At 39.8% G+C, this 23,858-nt stretch overlaps 1 protein-coding gene across 1 annotated transcript in view; it reads right to left on the reverse strand.

Moving 5' to 3' along the window:
* Positions 1-23,858, reverse strand: part of GALNTL6 (polypeptide N-acetylgalactosaminyltransferase like 6) — a 487,985-nt gene that overhangs the window by 37,022 nt on the left and 427,105 nt on the right. Inside the window, exon 7 of the mRNA XM_055700930.1 lies at positions 7,217-7,334. Coding sequence (XP_055556905.1) covers positions 7,217-7,334 — 118 coding nt within the window. The remainder of the gene's footprint in view (positions 1-7,216; positions 7,335-23,858) is intronic.

Consider the following 23,858-nt stretch of genomic DNA (forward strand, 5'->3'; position numbering starts at 1 on the left):
TATATAAAGATACATATATATAGGCCAGTATGACTTTAACTCAGACGATGAGAGCTGAAGTAGACATATATTGTATTTCTCCTAAAGCAGTAGGATATCGGTTAAAAAAAAAAAGAAAGAAAGAAAAGAAATTAGAAAAAAACCTGTCAGATATGTTGAGGCGATAACACGTGGGAGAAAATAACACTTTGTGTTAGGCTTATATTTGATAGATATAAAACTTGAAAATACTGTGCTGCACCTGAGGTGCACCGTGCGGGGTAATTGAAATGAATCTTGGGCTGCCTTGAAAGACATTTAGCAGCTGTTCCTGTTTATCTTTCAGGTTCAGAATGATTTGAAAAGCATTTTTTCTATTTTCCTGGGAAGATGAATTCTGGCAACTTTGCCTTTAAAATGTGCATTTTTATGTCACATGCACTAAATGCAAGAAATTGGAGAACGACTTCTGTGTTAAGTATTGCAGGCCTCCAGTGTACCAGGAAAGGAATTCAGGTGGTGTGGGACATTTGGCAAAATGGTATCACAACACATGCCTCTCTGTTTACCTAAGTAGGAAACAATGAAACTCTCAAGATCCCTAATACTTCCCTCTTTCAAAAACAATGAACCTGGTCTGCAGCTGAGGTATAAAAACCAAAGATGAAACCAACCCAATGCAATTTCAGCTTGGAAAGTCGAAAAGAACAGTAGTTTACGTGTCAACTATATATTGTATCACAGTTTAGCTTTATATAGCTTCTTCCAAGAGAATGCTGCAAAACACTTTTTAGGGATGGTTGAAAGCAAAAGGCAGGCGTTAACACAAGCTTTAAAAGAAATTAAGCTGTGGTTATGTGGCTTTGCTCCTGACTGGAGCTTAGACATCATAGATGCATTTTTTTGGCTCTGTCATAGAGCTCTTGTGGGATTTTGGGTGAATCACCCTCTTTTCACACCACTTTTTTGTCTTTAAAATTACATTCTGCTTAGTCTTGTGTCATCCGTCATGTCCTGTCCTGTGTCGTGTCCCCCCCTCTTATCTCTCCAGTTACTGGTGATCCAGCCTGGGGACTATCTGGAAAGCGTAAATACTGTGTGTGCAAGAAAGAGACTCCAATCCATATGCTACACTGTAATCATAATTACTGCAGTAATAGACTCATGATTTTTGAGCAGCAGAGGATGTGTTGCTGTGAACAGGAACATAAACATACAGCAAATTATGTGGAAGATTGAGGGGGGACTGAATGGATTTTGGATCAGGCTTCAAAACTAACTGAGAAATATACTGCTGCTGAGAGTCAGTAGCAAGACAGACAACAGTGAGAGAACTGAAATGGATGGAAGAAAAAAACAAACAGTAAACTGGCAAAAGAGGAATATAAAGTATGTCATGCAAAGCTGGCAGCTTGGTGCTCTCAGCATTGTGCAAGAAGGATGGACTACAAGCAGGTGAAATGTATTACCACAATGGGGCTAAAAAAGTTGCAGAAAATAAGAATATAAAAACTTTATGGGATTTTTCAGTCACACTTCCTGAAATGCAAGCCGAAAGAACAGATTTAGCAGTTGTAGAAAAGGAGAAAGAATACTTTCCTGTGAAATTTTACATGTAGTGAGAACGTTCAGCTAAATGCAAGAACAAAATTGAAAAATAGGATCACTGACTGCAAATCTGCAATGGGTTCACAAACAGCAAAACCATTTAGTTGTGGTGGAGTGGGATTTCCTGTCAGGGATATTATTAAAACCACATCATGTAAACTGGGAACTGATGACTGTGAGTATTTCAGCAATACTCACCGGCACCTCTAAAATGCTGAGGAAAGTGGCAATATTCCATGTTTTTCAGTTCTTCATATGGATTATAACTGCACTGACAAGTTGCAATGCACCCTTACTCCCTATCTCCTGCCAAGATTGCCAGCAGTGGAGGGAGTTAATAATGATGTTGATAATGATGATAAAGAAAGGGCTTAATGAACTTGGAGGTGTGTGTTAGGAAACAGAGATGAAGAGAACCTAGAAGACGTGTCAGCAGGGAGAAGTATAAAACAACTCTAGATACAGGTGACTATCTTCAGAGAGGCCAGGGTATCACCACTAGCATTTTTGTTAAGGTAGGGTTTACAATCCCTAAGGAACGACCACTGTAAAAGACTGTATTGCATTCGCATGGCAAGGTTTTGGTAGCAGGGGAGGGAGGGTCTACAGGGGTGGCCTGTGAAAAGCTGCTAGAAGTTTCCCAGCCAGTTCCAAGATGGACCTGCTGCTGGCCAGGGCTCAGCCCAGCAGTGACAGTGGTAGTGCTTCTGGGATAACATATTTAAGAAGGGGGAAAAAACCTGCACACCTGCAGCCGGAAAGAAGAGAGAGACTATGTAAAGAGCAACAACTCTACAGACCCCAAGGTCAGTGAAGAAGGAGGGCCAGGAGGTGCTCCAGGTTCTGCAGCAGAGATTCCCCTGCAGCCCATGACGAAGACTATGGTGAGGCAGACTGTGCCCCTGCAGCCCTGTTATATTCTCTCTCCCCTGCCCAGCTGAGGAGGGGAGCGATAAAGCAGCTTTGGCGGGCACCTGGCATCCAGCCAAGGGTCAACCCACCACCAAGATCTTCAGCAAACACAGGAAATCAGTGTCTTTCGTTACTCTTATTTTGGAGACTACTAGATAAACTGTGCCTTTCTAACAGATGTAAATTACAGGATTTCCTAAACAGCAGTATCCCTGGTTATTGAGAAGAGACACTAGTAATCAGGTCAGTTCCAGTGTTTTGCCAGCTTTCACAAGTCTAGCACATCCTGAGCAGTACAGTCAGGAAGAGATCATACATCTTTTTAATTAAAAAATTGATCCCGAGGTTATGCTGCCAAAAAAAATTTAAAAACTGCACATTATTTCTTATGTAAAAATTAATCGAACAAACTACTTAATGAGAGGTCATATTTGGAGACACGGGTTACGGCTGCCTCACCATCCATTGAATGTGCATGCATACACCCTGAATTGAAAACAGCAGTTAAACATCATGGCACCCAGTGCTACGCTTGCTGCTATTCTCTCTAGTGATGTTTGCAAGCAAGAAAAGAACAAGAGAGAAATATGTTGGGTTTTGTAGTCAAAGAAATAAAGGTCAAGCAAATTTTTTTAAGCAGAGGCTTTTTTTTTTTTTTAACCTGTCTTTCTGTGTTCTTGACAACTCAGCACCTGGAATAGTCATGCCTGAAGTTTGAGGAAGTTTTCTTTCTGCTGTGGCACAATTCCAAATGTCACAGAGACATTATAAAGCGTACTGTATTTCAGAGAAACTTACTGAATTATGCTGCAGTAAATTCAGATTCACTGCAGACTGACTCTCTGTAGTCTCTCCCCCGCTCCCCATCGAATACCCTTCTCCCCCAAACACACCCAAACATGTATTTTTGCTCACACCACCTTCTGCCTCTATACAATAAGATAATGCAACCTCTCCCCCAGAAAAAGACTTTTGGTTAGGAATGTCCTCTGCACTGAAGCCCGGTGTCTGTCACCCCAAGTCTAGTGAAACAGCCCGAGAGAAACATCAGAATTGACACTTCCCTTCCAAGCTCCCCAGACCGAGTACCTTTCCTAAATCTGGTCTGGCCTCTTCCTGTCAGGAACTGCTGCCTGACTCCCCAGGCAAGCACTTGTCCTGCTAATCGAATTTTTAATCAGTCCTTGAACTCTGTCGTAGCATCTTGAACTCATAAAGCAATACGGCTTTGTTATTATTAGTGATTCCTTTGAGCTTGCATGATGGCCCTTGATCCAGCACCAGATTTTAATTCACTGCATGTCTGGGGCTTGCCAAGTACAGTGGAAGATTACAGTGAGAAGAGCCGAGTGGTTGACAGTAAGTTCACAATGAAGCAGCTAGTAATTCCTTAAGTCAGAGGACTTTAGACAAACTGTATTACTGAATCTTGACTAGCACAGATCTAGCCATCACACTTTTCTGAAAGATCCAATTTCTCTGACTCTCTATGCCCTCACTGGGCACTCATGGCTTCCCACTTGCTTTGTAGCAAACACTCCTGTAAGCTGAGGCATGGGGATAACTGTGGATGTCTCTGGTACAGTAATCCAGAGGCTTCTGGTTGAGAAGATGTTTTTCCTTAACAAGAACTTGATAAGTGATCTTTTCCCTGTATAATGTGTGAACGTTTCTGTGAAGTTGCATTCCAACATCTAGGGAGCTGTTCTCCAAATAAGATTAGGACACAGAATATCAAACATATACTGTTTCTTAAATGTTATTCCATGTTTGTCACCAGTGAATTTAGACATATAAACATGACACACAAAAATCTTCCTGAACATACCTGTAAGCTTTCCTTTGCATCAAAACATTAGTGTGCTAATTAAAGATGTGCCACAGCTTACCTGGATTCTCTAGTTCCTGGACCTACTGTTGAAATGTTCAGCAGAAGGGTTACAGTAGTTAGTCGATCCATAGAGTTTAAAATGCATCAGTGAGGACCAGAAACGGTCTGCAAACACTCCTCACTCCAGCTCACACAGAAGGGCAACCAGTTCAAGATGAACCAGACACTACTTCATTTCAGGGAGCTCCTGACCGCTCTCACCCTGGCATGCATCCCTCTGTAACTACATCACTGTGTCTGAATTAACCACAAGAATCCCCAGCCTGATGCTGGGAGGGTTGTGTCATCAGCCTGGTCTCTGTTTATAGTAGACAGACTGTTTATCTACCCTTATACTGCAGCTTTCATACAAATGAATCTCAAAGTTTAAAAAAAGATATATGAACATGAAACGAACACTGTGACTGTCTCTGAGGTTAAAGATCAGCCTGAAATAGTCCTCTAAATACAAACTTTCCACAATTATGGGGCATTTCAAATTGGCTTCTTTCTGCAACTTCCTGAAGAAAACCAGTCGTATTTTTACAAAATACTTTATGTTGAATCAAAGAAGAAATGTGTAGGAATAGCTAAATAGCTAACTATCTGGTGGTTAGAGAGCTCTTGAGGCAGGATACTCCAAATAAGTATTTGCCAAGCAATGTAACATTAATGCGAGACATGGCATTAACACAGGGCACCCATCCTATGACACTTCCACAAATTGTAGACGTGCACACTCTAAGAACAGGTAAGATGTAGTTTCAGACCCACTCAAGCAACTGAGGGAACTGAACCAGGCTGGTCATCTGGCCTTTTCACTGACTTAGTGAATAACAGAGAGATGGCAAGTTCACCATCTTCCCAAGGTTTGTGCATAAACATGGTAAATTCAACTGCCTGGCTAACCTGTCCTCAATTTAAGTAAGTTCTAAGATGACTGAATCTATAGCTACTGTAGAAACTGTTGAAGCAGAAACCTTTTCCAAGCTGATATTGGTGATTCTGATATAATAAAAAACTAGTCTTAACTGTTTCTCCTTTCTGCCTCCATGATTCTTCTCCATTTTTTTGTTACTCCAAACCAAACAGCAGTCTTCTTTTTAAAAACTTACATCTGCTAAATTCTTCTAATAGAAAGTCATTCCTATTTGGCAATAATTTCTAAAGAGTATTTTTTTTCTTCTTTCAATGCTAATAAGAAAGGACAGGGACCCTAAAGTCAGTATACACCAATGAGATGAATCAGGAGATATGACTGAAATGAGACCCAGTGTGACACAGCTGCCTCCAGAAAAAAATCTATCACTTGGGCAAAACACACTGGGACAATCAAGTATCTCAGTTTCCACTGCTGTTACCATGGTTTCTATATAAAGACTGGAGAGCATTACAAGTATATTCTTTGTGATAACAAACAAAAGGAATATGTGAAATAGGACAATAAAATCATGGGTGACCTGTGACAGACCGCTGTGTCAGCTACTAGCAGCTACCTACATTTCCTTCTGAAACAATCTAAACGGACAGAAGGTAAATCAATATATTCTCAGTACACTGTCTAGCTGTTTGGTTTCCCCTGCCTTCCTGTTTTATTTTGCTGCGGTATAAAAATGATTGGGAGAAACAAGAGAGTTGCACAGTTAACACTAAACCATTTTGCTGTTCTTGATAACTCCTGTAAAGACAGCCTGGCAGTCCAGTGTCAGGTCATTCTGTATGTTTCATTCAACAGAACAGCCTCAGCTCTGTTTTAATCGCTGTTGAAACTCAGATTCAGCAAGATGTATGATATTAGTCATGGCTGACATATTAAATTTATTTACTGAGCTTTACACTGCCAGAGTTTGGAAGTAGGTTGGAAAGATCCTGAAGCTAAATGTAAATTCTAATTTCAGTTCCAAGCTTTATCCAAATACACTTGACTCGATTCACCTATGTGATGAAATTCTACCAAGACATTTGCATAAAGGCTATGAGGTCAAGTTCTTACGTCTTTGGGTATACTGGAACACAATAAACTCAGTTTTCAAAATTAGAAATGTTAGTCCTCACCAAACTAATGCAAATACCTATTTTACATGTGGAAAGTAACAAGACTTTCAACTCAACACGTAAAAGCCATGTAACTGATTTGAATACATATGTCCACATAGAAGATAGAAGGATATACCAGGGCTGGCTGTACATAACCTGAGCACTTGAAAACTCCCCACATATTTTGTCATTACAATAATTCAAATGCAATTAAAAAAAATCATCTGAGTTTGAAAAGCTGGCCTGTAGATAACAGGTCATAGCAGCCGAGGTCACTAGTGATTCACTGCTACCGAAAGGGCTCCCTCTTCCTAAGACTTTCTCTTTCCATGTCCACCCATTTCCCTGAGCTGACTCCAGGGAAGCCTGCTCCCAGAGGTGATTAAATTTCTTGATATGGGCAGAAAATGATGCAATTTTCTTTTCTTCTGGATTAGTTCTCTGTTGGCTTATTGAGCTGAGCTCAATAACTTGCTCAACACTTGAGTATGAAGTCAATGCAGTGTCAGAGAGAAGGTAAGAGGAGAAGATAATAAAAGGAACAAGGTACGAAGTCATTCTTTGATGATGGTAAGCTACCACATTTTTCAGAGGGAACTGTACTCTGTTATTTTTGTATGGCTTCTGGAGCACATGTTTATGGCATAATTCTCTGTGAAACTAGTGGGAATTCCTAAAGAAAAAAGTAGTATTGTAGTAAATTAATTTTAGTTAAAGGACAAAAGTCAGTATGAATGAAAGCATCATGACTACATGAGTCTTACACCAAACAAGTAAGGAAGTATCATATAAGGTGACTTGATGACTTACCTTAAAGGAGATTTCATATTGCTCTCCTCCCCATATTTCTAATCCTGGATCATAGCCTCCTAGCTCCCAAAACCATCTCCGGTTAACGGCAAACAGACCTCCAGCCATTACAGGAGACCTACAGGTTGAATAAAACAATACAAACATTAATGAAGATGTTTGGACTCTGCGTGCGTTTGTGTGAATGCTGCGTGAATTGCAAAGCTATGAAAGGTGTAGGCAAAGGATACTGTAAACAAACATTTACCTTTATTCACCCCAAAATGGACTCCAGATGAGAAACAGGCGATGTGATAGACATGTAGATAGATACAGAGCATGGTAGACAGTCATGCACAAACTCCTTTAAAAAAAAAATCCAACAAATTCTGCTCATTACTAAATAAAACCATATAACAGAAAAAGAAAGGGACTCTGGAAACGTGCTGAAGTATTTAATGTCGTCTCAGCACTTGATGTGAAGTAACTCATATTTGAAACTTAGCAAAAGTTTTCAATTCATGTCAGTCTCATAGGTGCTGGCTAGAGAAAGACAGAAAGGTGACCGTGGCTATCTACAGAGCAGCTGTTGGGAGTTAAACATCTGCTTTTCTACAGCATCATTTAAAACTCCTAAACTTTGTCCCATAGTGGTAATTTAACTCATAGGCAAATAATTTGCTGTGTTTCCCTTGTTTCCCTTTATTCCATGAATAAACACATGGAATTTATTTGAATTAACTCAGCCTTTTCCACAGATAATATAGAAAACAAATGGGATACTTACAGTTAGTGTTAGAGAATATTCATGAGGGGTATATTTTAAATTTATAAGTAGGAATTTTGTACTGGAAACTAAGTGTGGGGTTTTTTTTTTCTTCCCCCCCCCCCCCCCCCCCCCCCAAAGACTGGTTCCAATGCAGTAAATACATTGACAGCTCTCAGGATTTAAATGTTGCTCATTGATTCCTTGCAGCTGTGGTGGAAGGGGGATACAAATGGATCTGCACTGACCGGGAAGGAGACAACAGGCTGAAGGAAGTCCAACCCAACTGTGCAGTTCAATCAGTGCAGGTCAACACTCGCCTTATGAGTTTTAGAGCGAGAGGCTAGAAGGAACAGATTACTGTTGATGGCTGGTCAGCAAGAGAAAAGACATAATGTAAGAGACCTGGATGGCTTCCAGGCAGTGCTTGCTTACCGGAGAATAGACATGAAATTGCATCCTATGCCATGTGCTTTGTAACACTGCAGGCCCTGAGGGAAAATTATCCTGTCTAGGGGCGTTTCTGTTCTGAATTCCTGTTGGTGATTTGTTTGGGACTATGGAAGCAGATGGTACCATCCCTGAAGAACTGACTGGAAAATAAAAACTTCCTCCTCTGCCACTGATTTAGGATTTGACAGTGAACTCAGGACTCGTAGGTATCACAGGAATCCATACATAGGTTAAAAGTTTATTAAAGAGGACATCAAGCTAATGGAACAACATTCTGCTATATTTTCACTGCCTTAACCCTTTTTATATTGCTATCTTTTATCCAAGCCAGTGGAGAAAGACAAAATAACAAGCAGACTGCTGAGTGGCCTCTGCCACCATTAGGATGCCAGTGACTCGCCACACGCCTGAATGCTAGAAAGGGGCTCTCTCATCTGCATTCACAGTAATGAAAAACAGTACCATTACCTTACCTTTAATTTCCATAAGTTAGTTTTTAAAATATATATGTATTTTAGTTTATATCTTCTCTTACATTAAGCTACCCTTTTTCACGACTAGGGAGCTCTGTCTTTAACCGCCTAATTCTATTTTCCTTTAGAGATTATATTTTTAAAAGCACATAGAAACTTCGTGAAACAAAGCTGCAATATTCTGACGAGGCTGTGCACTGTAACATAGACTGAATGCTAATACTTTCTTACTTTTATTGACATTTCATATCTCAAATATTGACTGTTCTTTCCACATATGAATATATTCAATACAGATTTTATTAGAAACCTTCCCCTGGGGATTCTGCCTACTAAAATACCTACCGAAGTAAATCTAATTACAACATGCCCTTTGTGACTTCAGATTCTAAATAATCAAAACACAATGTCCTTTTATAAAGATGGACTTGCATGGAGAATGCTTATAACTAAATCATTACTGGCAGAAGAAACATAGTCCCAGAAATCACTGGGTAAATGCAGGATTTCTCTATTTCTCTCAGGAACAATAACTTTCATGAGCATTTCTCTTGACACAGTGAATGGCCTCAGAAAAAGGCTGTCCCTGCAGGTGAACCGGATGAAAGATGAAAAAATCAGATACTTCAAATTGCAAAATAATTGGCAAATACTTACGAATGATACTTTATAACTAATCTGTAGATTTTCCAGTGATCATACTGAGTAAAGAAACCCCTTGTTATTTAGATGCGAAAGTTCCGAACATTTATTACAATTAGTGAAACTACCAAATGACTGGAACAGCAGCAGACTCATAGCTTTTGCACTTACTTAAAAATGAAGAGGAAAAAAAATTGCAACTAATGTTGCTCCATTCGTTCTTATTCCACAACGTGTTCTGACATTTGTTTTGCAGGAAGAGCAATGGAAAGGACAAACAGGGCAGCTTTTTGGTTTTCATCAGATTGGGATGAGCAATAAGCTGTGTGAACCTGACCACTTGGCACAGGATACGTATTCCACTCCATGCCACAAGCAGCTGCTGCTGAACAGGCCTTAAATTGTCTCCAAAATACGAAGACAAGAGTTCAGTCCTACAATCATGACTGATATGAAAAGTCCTTTTGTAGTCAATAGGATCACTCACATGGATAAAAACTGCAGCGAGCCCAAAGGAGAAGAATTAATCTCTTGTGTAATGGCTTCTGTATAGAAATGTCCAGTACAAAGCTGTGTCTGTACAAGTGATTTTTCATGAAATGTCTTACTCAGACATTCACAACCAGACTTAACCTACTGTAGCATAACATTATGTGACTAATTACAGTGGAAGCTGTAAAATACTTATAGTCACAAACTGAAAAGGACAAAGACTCCCAAAACTTCAGAAAAGCTGCAAAGCTAAGGCTGCTAAATTTAAAAATAGTTATAAAACCTCCCATGTGAGAAGTACTGCACAGACTCACTGACTACACCTAAAAGAACAATATTGCAAATAAAAGACAGCTGATCCAAAATTGGCCCAACAGGTCACAGATCGCTGTGCTGAGACAGAGAATGAGTTTGATATAGTGAGTGTGCAAGAAAACCTCCAACAAATCATGTTTTGCAAAAAAAGATAGACTGAGGAAAAGGCAGGAAAATGCTTACTGTGAAAAGATAACTCACACAAATTAAAAAAGGGCACAAAAGAAACATAGCAATAGCTTAAACTGTAGCCAGTGAAGAATTTTGTAACTTCTTGTAATTTACATGCAGAGGAAGCAAAGAGATAATCTCATCCATGAATTTTCAAGGTAAGAGAAAGAATGACACGGACTTAAAAGGAGCATGAAGTTACTTGCCTTAGAAACAAATGTGGTATATTGCAAACAAATGAATGGCATAGCAGGGTTTGGAATCATTATTTTACAAGAGTGATGCATACAGTGGAACTAAAGGATTTGTGAAAAGGAAAGAGGCTTTGACAGCGCGTAGAAAGACACTTAGGAAATGAAAATGGGAAAGCACTTGTGCTAGATGACATGTCCAGTAGGTACGCTGATGTGGAGACTGGAAGATGTCCAATGTATGACACTTCTATTTACTGTCATACCATGTCAGTATGTGAACAAAGGTTTATGTCACCTGTTATTCAACATAAAGAAAATATTGCAGTGTGCACAAACCATTGTTGAACTGGGGTGCTTTGGAAAGGACTGATAGGAATTACCTGCCTCAAACAGCTGAAATTTGGTCATCATAATCGTATCTAGTGAATGGCATATTGCACTATGCATGTCTTTGTATAATCCACACTGATTAAAAGCTCTGTGCTGAACTACTGAACGGAAACGGATGAATGTGGGAAAGAGGTGTTCATCTCATGCAGGATATGTTAGACAAACTGACCTTCAGTGCCAAACCAACTGACATGCAGAACAGAAAGTGGGGTAAATGTCAGCCCACATCAGGAGTCAGTGCTGGCTCCTGTTGACCTTGAGGAGCCAGGGATGTGAAAGAGGAGGAGGAAGGGGGCCACGCTGCTGCTGGCACAGTGAGAGTCCCAGAAATGACTAGTGACCTACTGAGCACAGCCTTGAGCTGGGCTTGAGCAATTTTTATACTGAATTTCAATGTCTTGTTAATGAAGGAGAGTGCCCCTCCACCCTAGTGATGCCACACAAAGGCACCTCAGAAAAGTGAGTAAATGCAGATACCTGTTCCAGTGGTTACTGCTCCTGGTGCTCTCTGCAGTGATTCCTGCTACTGCACCAAAGCTTTCTTAAGTAAATGGTAGAAGCTAACTCTAATCCTAGATAATAAAAGGGTCTAATAAAACTAAAAATTAAAATCTATGTACGTGTAATGTAAGAGAGATTCAGTCACTCACATGAAGTGAATGCAGAAATAGAGGAAACCGAAAATAACATGAGGTGATCAAATGGCAGGAAGAGATACATATTAATAAAATAAATCAAGAAAATATGAACCTAAAGGTTACTCCAGTTAAAGATGAACTGAAGGACAGATTCTATGCTGTGCATAGAAAAAGATGTTGGTATAGCTGGAACGAATATGGAACACACTTACTAAATTTTTCAAGAAGTAAAAAGCAGAATCGTTTATATACTAAACTCTTTAAACAAATTATTTTAAAGTATTTTTAAAATGTACTGACTTTTTTACATTTAATATTTCTATAAGGCTCCATCTTTTATCCAATCTAACAATATGAGAAATTTGCATGTTTATAAAATCATCAAAATTTAAAAAGTAAAACCTGTATCTGTGACATTAGCCTAGGGGATTTACTCTTTCTTTTTTTCCTCAACAAGTGTCCAGTTATCCGAACACCTTTTACCTTTGATGAATTTGTGCCCATCTGTACCAAATGATCACATAGGTTTTGCAAACCACTGCATTCCTGATATCCACATCATTATCTCCTTAGAGTCTAGAAACAGTATCTTAAATAGCAGATAAACTGTGTAAGGAAAAGGTATGTCTTAGAGTTGGTTTGCTCCCCATGAAAACTGCTTCCACCCAGTTCATTCACTGTACATTCAAAGCTGTCACCACACTACACTGTAAATCGCCAGCTGATTTTTTAACTCTGTTGATGTATGTGATGCTGAACTGCTGGCTGTGTATGATAAGGTACCCCAGCAATTTCCACAAAGCAAACTGAAGCTACTCTCTTGCAAATGCAAATTTGTAGAGCTGTGTCCCACTGTGTAGGCTCCTTCTATGTATCCAGCTGGTTTCAGTAATCTGTGTTCTCTTATTAAACTGTTGCATAATTTTATTGTCACTCTTAAGCAGTTGGGATATTCTTATGTTAATTTTCCTTTGCTATGTCTTTCTAATGAGTCGTTTGCAAAATTCTTCATATGTTCATAGATTTAATATAGATGCACAATGTCTCCATCTTACCTACAATAAATACCTGCATATATGCATGCATGTTTCATACATTTCTACTCACTGGCATCCAGTCAGCTGTTTTACAAGTGACAATTAAATTGCGAGATACCTGCCCTTTAAGAGGCACAGCACTAAAATTTCACCCATGTTTATTTCAGTGCTAAATGTCCTCCTGTTTTTTTTTTTTTAAATGATCTGTAAAATACTCAATCTAAAAGAGCACTCACAAAATGACTTAGCATTCCAATGATAAATATCTTGTTTTTTAAGCAGGTCCATTGAAATTCTCTGTAATGTTAACAACAAAATAATTCCCTTTTCCAGAGCAGAGTTGCATTATGTTTTAACTTCTAGCAACATCTTTCCTGGACAACTCAAACCTGTGAAATGCTAGTGTGGCAGAAAAGCAGATATGTACCCAACAGTACCCACCGGTGAGAGTAGCTGCTTGTGACAGGTTATGACAAAGCCACACAAGCTTTTTCTGAATGCTGCTTCCTAGCGCAGAAGGCACTATTATGCAGGATGGAGATCCAAGCTAATTTACTTTGATCAGTACTTTTGTAGCTTGCATCTCCACATAATGAACAGTCTCTCTATTAAAATTGCAATGAGGCCTCATTTTGATGCCAAATGTGACAAAGTTTTCATGACCAGCAGAAATCAAAAAGTTCTGATAAAAATTTGCATTTTGTTGTAGTGACTGTTGTTGGAGATTATCACCCATTTGTTTCACTACACAAATCCTGTATAAGGGGCATTATACATGTTTCTCACTCACTTGAAGCTGAAAAGTATAAATTTTTGGCATTTAAGCAAATATTCTTACAGGTATGTAAAAAAAAAACAAAACAACAAACCCAAACCATCAAGCTTAGTTTTTATGTAACCTATCAGTTCACAATATCATTGTCCTGAAATACATAGCAGATAAGTTGTATTGCTTCAAATTAACTCCGAAGTCCCTATATAATTAAATTTCATTTTTAAACTAGACCTTTGTTTGAGATATATTAAGATAAAATCCCATTCTTCTCACATAGACAGCCAGAAAGTGAGCTGCAGAGAGTCAGCTATAAAGAAAGCTCTAAAAGTGTTTCAGGTTCAGTTTATAGAAGTTTGCACTGTGATTTCATCACATGACTTCTTTGCATATTTTCCATATTTTTCTTAGCACATTGCTAAACTACATTGAAAAAAACGTATCGTAAAAGAGTGATCATCCCTTATGTTGGCAATGATGCTGAGGCCCATTTAACCTTCCCTCTCATTTTCAGAAAATTAATGAAGCTGTAGAAAAGGTGAGTCAGTTGGGTAGAGATGGAAGACTCTAAAGAGGAGGTTTCCCCTTCTCATTATTACCTTTCATAATCACCTCTCATAATCCAAGGGAAATCTATTTGAATTATTGCTAAAAGAGATCTACAGGACTCAAACTAAGCAGGTGGGTTGGCAGAAATGAGCATCCTGCAGCAAAAAGTAAATGAAAGCTTCTGGAAATTTCCTACAGGCAAAGGTGTTCAGAAGGATAAAAATGAGGAACAAAAGAACAGCTGGAATACTATGCTGCAAGTCATACTAAAGAGACAAGTCCAACATACGAGCAGTATTGCAACACTGAGGCTTAAGTGCTGTAAAAGCAAGAATGGAGGTCTGAGAGCAGCACTTCAGCTAAGCCACGTCTATGTCATGAGGGGGGATGTATCTTGGACATGTGGAGCTCAACTGCAGCAAAACCCCCTTCAGCCTATTAGTAGGAAGTGAGTAAGAACTGCCAGGGAAAACAGAAATGAACTCCAAGCAAAATTTGAAACAACTCTTTCAATTTAGTACATTTTCATATTGATTGCTATCATTTGTATTCAGGGTCGTCCCTTGAAAATATAATCTTTAAAACAGAAATAAAGACCGATTGGGGGCAAAATATTATCAACTGTCACTAAAACAGGAGCTTACTTTAGCCCTCTGGCATTTAAGGTAACCCAAGGTCAAAATTCAAACAGGTAAGTAGTGTTTTGCACAATATAAGAATTTCAGAATTGTAGGAAGTCACCCTGTTTCTCGCTTTTGTGAAAAGACAATTATTTTAATTATGAAAGCACAATGAACTTCCTACTACGATCTTTTGCCTCTGGGTCATTACAAAACCTGAAGCTGGAATTTTAAGTCAAGGCCAATCCTTTAATCTGAGTGTACACCCTACTTTTAAACAGGAAAAATCTGTCCAAGCTAACACGGAAATCCACGTCTATGAAAAGTAACACTTAGGTAAACTGACATCATCTCACCTGAGACTAAACTTCTATTTTCAAATAAGGAACAAGGTCAGCAGCATATCTTTAGATTATCCATCCTGGTTGCACTCCATCACCACCTCTCCAACATGAGGGAGTAACAACAGTTCATTAAACCCCATCACTACCTTCAAGGATGTTCTTTCAGAATATATGGGGGCAGTAGCTGCACAGAATTACTAATGAATTTCAACATTATCTTCTCCTCTTTAGATGCAAAGGTATAAACCCCAGAACTATCTTCCTTTCCCAGTGCTTACTTTTGCTTTATTGATTTACTTAAGCCGAATATAGCATCATAAGAGAAGTTTAAACTCAAGGAGAAATTTTTGAACGTCACCGAAGATGAGAAATGATTCCTCTTAAAACGTAGCCACTGGGCAGAATATAGGTTCTTATTTCCAAAATAGTCCTTTAATTCAGACCTTGCCCTCCCAAGAGATATTCCTAGATAAACAATGATAACAAATCCAGCCGGTTAGCAGTCTGCGATTAAAACTTACAGGTGATTATTATGAAGTTATCTGGATGACTATAACTCTACGACTCCAATTTCTGTGACTCTAAACCATTAGGTACTTATTCCATATTAAAGCAGATTTAAAGGCACCACAACCCAGGAAAACAGCTTTGCACACAACGTGTAAAAGTGACTTCACTGCTCACACCTTCCAGCACAACCTCACAGGCGGACCGAGCCAGCTGGGGGATGGAGGGCTCCGGCAGCGGGGCTCACGGCAGCATCTGCTCTGCAGGCAGCGCCGGCAGGGCCCTGTCCTTCAGGACTGCCTTGGCTCCTGTGCCATATGCACCCCACGGGGGCCAGTAAAACAGCTGCTTGGGTCTCTTTATGGATGCCAGGTGAGGAAAAGAGGTCATTTGAATAACTATACTACATGCTACTGTATAGCACCATATGCATGTTTGCAATGGTTTGGCATGTTGAAAAAAGACAGAACAAGGCAGCTGAAGTACAATCACCACCATCAACTCCACGCAAAACAGAAGCCTTTTCTCAAGAAGATAGAGCCCTCACATTAGGCTAAGTGGATCAGACACACAGTTAATGATACGGCCTGTGATCTGCCATGAAGCTGAGCATATGGATGAATATTACTCCTTTGATCAGTTCTTCAGTAGCACTGTCAGCAACTGCCCCCACTCTACCCCTGTGCACACACACCGCTTCAAATGCAGGCAGCAAATAGGGACAAAAGGTAATTTCAATATTTCATTTGTGTCTGTCTTTGGGGGTTAATGTAGAAGCTTGAAACGATTACATGCTGACAGGGAGGGAGACTGGAGCCTGCGTAGCCGTGCCATCGCTACAAAAAGCAGGTCGTCCATTTGCCGGTGGTCAAAGATTTCAAGGACATTAAGTTTTAAGAAGGCAAAAAAAAAAAACCCCAAAAAACCATGCCTGAAGAGGCAAATATGCAGTCAAAGGTATTCTGGGATCCTGGAAATGTGCTCCTAGGTGCACCAGTGCCATTTATTAAAGCTCTATAATTTGCTGTGTTACCTTATTATGGAAGGTAATGGGGAGGCAGACACTTCACTAAAACAAAATAAGATTTCTCCTTGTCTGTACCAGAGGACAACAATATTTTCCTGTAAAAACTGAAACAGTGAAAGCAGTTTTTCAGAAATGGAACTGACAGAAAAACACTGGAAAGCACTTCACAATGAAGGATGAAGGAGCTGAAAACTGATGAGGTTGAGCACTTCATTGTCCCATGACAGCATCTGCTCTTAATTTGATGTTGTTTTAAAGATGGGCAGGCAGGGCTGTGGAAATGCAGGGAAATGAACCTTCCTGTTTTATCATCATAATAAATCACATTAAAAAAATATCTCCATTTGATAATAAAAATAAAATGAAAGTCTGGTCTAGGGATAGTTCTCCACATTTGCATAAACTCATTCTCTCTGCACTAAAAATGCATGGAAATGCGCCATAGCAATAACGAGCTAGAGAGAGAATATCTACATTTTGATCTATGGGAGATTAATATTTTTGAGGTTTTCAACAGCAAGGCTGTCAGGAATTGTAGAAGACACCCAATAGCTTCTTTTATTTCCTCAAAAGAGTTATATCTAGTGTTTTGCTTTCAGAATTTGGATGTGAACTGGTTGTTTTCAGAAACAGACAGTTTTCATCAACTATTAGCAAAATGTTCTGATGGAAGAGTTGCTGATTGCTGCTACGAATGCTCACTTCTGTCAGAAACTCTTTCAGCTATGTGAATATTTTGATATGCAGCTGTGAGGAAAATGGTCTATCCCAGTTGAAATATCACATCCTTCTTTTATTCTAAATATAAGTGTATATTTACATAAGTGTCACATGTACACTTATTACACTATTTACTGATAAATGGTCACATCTAGAGGTGAAGCACTAGAAATCTGTATGGCTGAATACACCATTCTGCTTCCAACCAGTGTGCCTTGCAGACTTGCAGCTGGATCTTTAGGTGGTTTAAGTGCACGAAGAACACATTGCCAGTGAAATTATGCTGTTGTACATGAACTCTGGACCTGATCTTGAAAGCAAATAAGGGTAATGAATTTGCCAGAGAGTGCTGCTAATTTGTACAGACCATAGCGGAACCTATTCTGAACACAACATACTAATCTCAGAGTTGCAAACAAGAACCCCTACGTAGTATAACTGCCCCCACACAGAAGACTACCTCCATCCGTTGAGATGGCCAACCTCCTTGACCCTAGGAGATGCACACTAAAATTTTCATATCACTGGAAGGTACAAGCTATACTTCTGAGAACAGCAAGCAGAAGGGGACCTCTGGGAGTAATTCAAAAGCAGGATGATGGCAGTTTCCCAGAAGTAATCCTGCCTCATGTGGGATAGGGTTGGACTGGATACAAAGCTGGCTTTTGGGTGACTCACCGATAGAGACCGCAGTTGCCTTGCAGGCTTTCTCCCTCCTGGATCCAGAAGCTCACACAGTCCAGCTACGCTTGTGTCAGCATCGTCCCACTGCCTGCCATGTGACAGTGCAAGGATCAGGAGGGGTCACCCTAACCTATATGTACCTATAATGAAAATACTGCAAGAAAAAAATTAAGAACTGAAAACAGTAACATATAAGCACTGCAACTGCATTAACTCAAAACCCAAGACTCCTGTCTATACTCACTTCCAGGAAACACTATTCTTTTACATTTATCTAAACTAATAGCATACGGATAAAATACATGATATCATTATTTTAAGAAACACCTGAAGACTTGGAGAAATTTGGGGCAGTCATCCCTGAATCATGTCTAAAAGTTTGTTAGTGAAAGCCCTATCACTTCAGAATTAAATAAAAAAGCACACAAAAGGCATATCAAATCCTGAACTGGCAGAAAGGTAAGCTGGACAATAATAATATTTACTCTTGCAACTGACCTATAAAGGCTTTATTGTTAAGAGTTGACAAAACCCCCCCAACCCAACCCCACAAAAAAAACCCAACACAAAAAACACAACAGAAAACGGAATTCCTGAATAACAAATAATCAGAATAATCTTTGTCAGGAATGGCAGCTCCCAGCCCCAGCGAAACTGTCATTTCATCTGATCTCCTCCATTAATGTTACATTCACCACCATGAACAAATGGGCTCTATGTTATCCAGATGGTTACTGACAGATAACCTCGTTAGCAGATGATATTCATAGGAGGCAACTGGTAATACTGTTATCATTTTACAGACTACACAAAGAGTGCTCAGTGCTTCAGATCCAACAGGTTTCTTAGCTCCTCATGGAAATGCTTCAAATGCAGAATCAAAGAGGATTGTCAGTGGCTGCTTTAAGGCCCTAAGTCCACACCTGGAGGTGTTTCCACTTTTCCCCATCTTCTCAGCCTCGAATGCAGAGGCTGTCCTTGCAAGTGTGAACCCAATCTTGGTAAACTGTCAAGGTGCTGCTGTAACCCACACTGTGTCAGCGCATAGATGGGCTTCACACCTCAGATCATCTGTTTTCCCCACAGAGCCAAACTGCTTCATCTGCCCTTCTCACCGTGGGACATCACTTTAGCCCTGCAGGTGCTTACGTCACCTCAGTTTGTGTTGCTCAGTAACCTACCCTGTTATTCAGTGGCAATGGCCACAGTCAGCACGGATTATGCTAACTGAATAAAAACTGTATGCTTCTGAAGGACAGGAGTCCTCTGATAAGAGGACTGCTTGTGTCTACATTGTCACCATAACCTCCTTCCTTTCTGTTCTCTTGACCTGAGTCCCCTGACTGCCTGCTCTGACCCCATCCCAGCTCGTTCCCCAGCTTCCCCTGGGAAACTCCGCCAGCTCCCCTGAAAGGGGGGAACTCTCCCAGGACGCTTCTCTCTGTGGCTAGTGTAAGCTGGGAAGCATCAATCTCACCAGCAGTTTTTATTCCCTCCACTTAGAGCAGTCCTTCCTTTACTTTCATAAGAAAAAACATTCCCTGGCTACCAGCTAAACAGAAATGGGAATTATGATGCCCTAAATAGCAGGATAATAAATCTGAATACTTTGCCAGCGAATACATTTTCAAACCATCATCTCCAGCTAGCAGAAGAGAGGAGAGCCCATAGAAACTGTAGAGCAGAACAGTAATTAGGTCAGCCTGACATTTGTGGCCCTATGTTTGTGAAAGTATTTTCCTGAAAACTTCAGTTATATAACAACACATAACCAAACTTAATACACCCAGTAAATTGTTGGCTGTCATTACCAGTAATAAGAGAGAAGAGTTATAGTTGCAAAGCAGCTGCTGTAGCATTCAGCCATATTCTGCTGGCAAGAAAATAAAACTGAAGAAAGATTTAAAGGAAGAATGTTATGTATGAGCCTTCTCAGATATGCAATTAAATACAAATTGCAAAACACAAGTAAGTACATTATAAAACACAGAATTGCAGGTCAAAGATTGAAATTATTAGCATTGACAGAATCACTTTTACAGTTTTCCTTCTGAAGCTACACACAGGATGCTATTCTAAATAAATATAAAACGAAACAGAACACTGCAAATATTTTCCCCTCATAACTATATTTTAAAAGCAGAACCATACCTCCACTGCAATTACATAAGATGTTATTCCATTAACAACTAATAGTAGGAGCAAGCAGGAAAGCAAACAAGCCAAAGGGAAAAAATCTGCTTCCAAGACTTGCTAAAAGAACCCCATTCATAACTAAGTCTGATGAGGCTTAATGTCTCAATGGAGGCAGAAAAGCAATACAGTCACAACTAGGCTGTGTTTTGGGGTCAGGTGAAGCGGATTCCTGACAACATCTTTCAATCAGTTGCAGATGCAACTGAGACCAAAACCTGCTCTAGCTGGAAGACACAATTTCTTGACAAAGAGTAATAGCAACAAAGAAAGACCGAGTACATTTTCTTCGAAGAAGAATGAGCTTCATAGAGGTCAGCACTTTGTCTTTGTTGCTTCCCTTTCCAGTGCAGGGACAGCAGCTTCAAGCAAATCTGACACGGCATGCTCTGCATGAGTGGTTTGCTTCCTCCATACATCACCCTGTCTGTACCAATAGCCTTTAGGTACGTTCCCATTAATCCGGGAGTGGCTCGTACACCTGCATTTCCCAAGGAGAAAACTCAGCATATTCCAGCTCCCCACACAGAAGCAACACACAAAACAACCTTTTTCTCCCTGCACCACAGGAGAGGGATTCACCTCGGGACTTGATTTCACTTCCTGCAGGGATTTATTAAATCAGAGAGCAATGAAGCAAGAGATGCACCGTCTGTTTGGGGTTCAGTTTTTAAAGACAATTGCTGTGGGACGCAGACTCTCATGGTATCAACTGTACAGGTGCCACCTGAAGTAAAGACTAAGAAAAAAATCAAGAAACAGTTAAAAAAGACTTCCTGTTTTTCCTTTGGCAACTTGAGGAACTCTGAAAGTACACAGTAGATGCCAGCAAAAGATTCATGTATGCATTCCTGGTAGTTCTTTAAGATCAACACATTTTTTTTTGTGTGCTAATAATAAAGATGGGTGCCATACAAAACTCCAAATGAATATCATCAGCCTCCACAAACTCCTATTGCCATGAGCAATGGTGTCCACATGATGAACACTCTGCAACTGAGCTAGTACTCCTACAATAGATCTTCACATCTCTGTGGAATAACGAAGTTCACTCCACTGTCAAGATATGTTCAAGCCATGTGTATATATATTTCATTATTCCGATAAAAGCCAACAGCCAAGTATTCAGCAGGAAATATGCATCATATTCTTGACAAATAGCATAAGTAATAAAAAGCTCCCGTTTCAGAGAAAGGATTGTAATCAAGAAAATTTTTCTTCTTGCATGAAAGATTTTGAGTTTAGTTTTCCAGCTACAGAGTTTTATCAATGAAGCACAGCTAATGTGTAGTCTAGGTGGAGATTAATGTAAGATTTTTTAAATATATTTTCTAATAAGGAGTTCAGCATGCAATCTATTGCAGTAAGTAGCAAAACATAAAAATAATCCACTTTCAGGAAGTGCATGGCTTGTCTGCTGATATAAATAATCCTTTGAAACATCAATTCTTGCCAAAAGTGTGTTTGTTTAGAAATTGATACACGAGGAGGGCTTTCCTCAGTCACTGAACTGCTCTAGCTGGGCCTGTCTCCTACAGCCTCAGTGCAATCAGACATCCTGCGTTCATGACAATCTGGTTAGCTGTTGAAAACGTCTTATTTTAAGAAGTGTTATTTTGCATTATAAGAATTAAAATACTGACATATAATACCAAATAAAATGTGTTCAGAGCTACTATGCAGGAAGCTACATTTTAAAAAAATCCTGTGAAATACAATTTCACACACCCCCCTAATGTTAACATTGAATATATTGTCTGAGTTTTTGAATGAATTACTTTTCAGTACTATGAATCTTCATCTTTAAAATGAAACTTTTTAAAGTTAAGCATTTCCTGTTATTGTAAGTCTTGCAAACTGACTTTATCACAAAAGGTTTGATTACTACATTATATTTCCCTCTTTGGAAGCAAACACATAAACGAAGTACTTCAGTGAATTAAGAATGCTCCTCCCTATGACTCAGTTACTAAATCACATCTCTTGATTAGGCTGAAGAGCTCAAGAAATCACTAAGCACTGTTCTTTGTCTATGGAAATGCAGTTTTCATAGCAAAATAAACCATTGTGCACAACTAAACCACCACCACTGAAATTTTAAATAGCACTCCTTAAAATATTACGGGCTGATGAACTGGATTGTGCCAGTATTCAAGACAATCTCACAGTTTAACATCAAACCATTCCCAGCTACTCTTTGACAGCAATTCCTTCTCAACCTGCCGTGCAGTCATCTGATGAAAATGAAAGGTGTACGCACGACTGGCAACACCAAAAGCCTTGGAAGGAAGGTTACATTTACTGCCTCCCTACTCTTCTCTGTAGCTGAGCTCCTAATATGGCTTAACGCATCTAATGTCTTGCTGCTACCAAAGGGGGAGAAGTCACTGCCCACTCCTCTGATCCTCCCCACTGTAGCTTGCAGTGTCTGGTCCCTCCCCATGGAACAGCTTTGTTTTGCTCAAGCTGCTTAATTCACCCAAATGCTAGAAAACGAGACCTTTTTTCCCCCCAAGCGTGGGGGTTTTATTGCCATTGCAGTGAGTTTATATGGCTCCTGGAGGTGGATACCGTAAAGCACAGGAGGCAACACTAAGCCAGCAGCGTGACAGACTGTCCCACAGCAGGAGCAGCCTCTCCCCAGCCTGGTGGCAGGGAGCTGGTCATGTTCTCCCTGCACCTCATGGCACCACATCCTCTGTCAAAGGAGAAAACTTTCTATATTTCTATGTTTCTCAAAAGAGAAAAGTTCTATGACAGGGTCAGTTCCTGGCAAGCCCGTATTAATAATGTAATTATTTTTAGATAACTTAAGTGGATTATTTAGTATTTTTTTCTACTTTTTAATCCATGCTCAAAGACAGCCTTATTCACTTCTTTCTGATTAGGTACACAGAATAAGTCTTCTATCGCATCTACCATTATAATTTTCTTTTCCCTTCTTCCCTCATCCAGAGCCACTCAATAAATTGCCTCTTGCCTGTCCCAAAATTTCATAGCAAGTATACATAACCTTGTATACCACAGAAACCCTCCTCCTTCTCACTCTCTAGATGAGACTTAAAAATGACTGGGGAAACCCCTGCATCTGCTATACCTGACAGAGCATTCCTGGGAACATTATGAATTTTAGGTTGCAGTACACCCACCCTTTCCAGTCATGCTGTACCCAGCAGTATCATGTGCACCTGCAATGATTCCCCAAATCTGCAGGCTTCTTGGGTGCTTGAAATCAGAACAGCAGAATCAGTTCAGTTTTGGAAGAACCAGGGGAAGCCACAGCCAGTACAACCTCCGCCTCAAGCAACTTTTCACTGGCTCACCTCTTCTGCTTGTTACTGTTATGTCTGTTGACCCTACCTTCAGGGCAGGAAAGTGTGTCTGCAAGGTGCGCTGAGACTGATGACATCCAGTATTTCCCTTGGAGAACACCAGCTGGAGTGTCCCTGGAGCCAGCTCTGATATCACTTCTGCAGGTAACTAATAAGGACAGATGGCTAATTTGGCTTTAAGTCTGTCCTCCAGGACGTTCTACTCAGTAATCAAGCTTACTTCTGATAAAGATAAAACATAACAATTCTAGCAATACATTCAGTTTTATACCAGCATTTCTGATTCTTCTCATCTATTTTCTATAACTTGGACATTTGCATTTGGAAATCTCAAATTCAAAATA

Source organism: Falco cherrug, chromosome 1 (assembly GCF_023634085.1).
Source record: "Falco cherrug isolate bFalChe1 chromosome 1, bFalChe1.pri, whole genome shotgun sequence".
NCBI lineage: Eukaryota > Metazoa > Chordata > Aves > Falconiformes > Falconidae > Falco > Falco cherrug.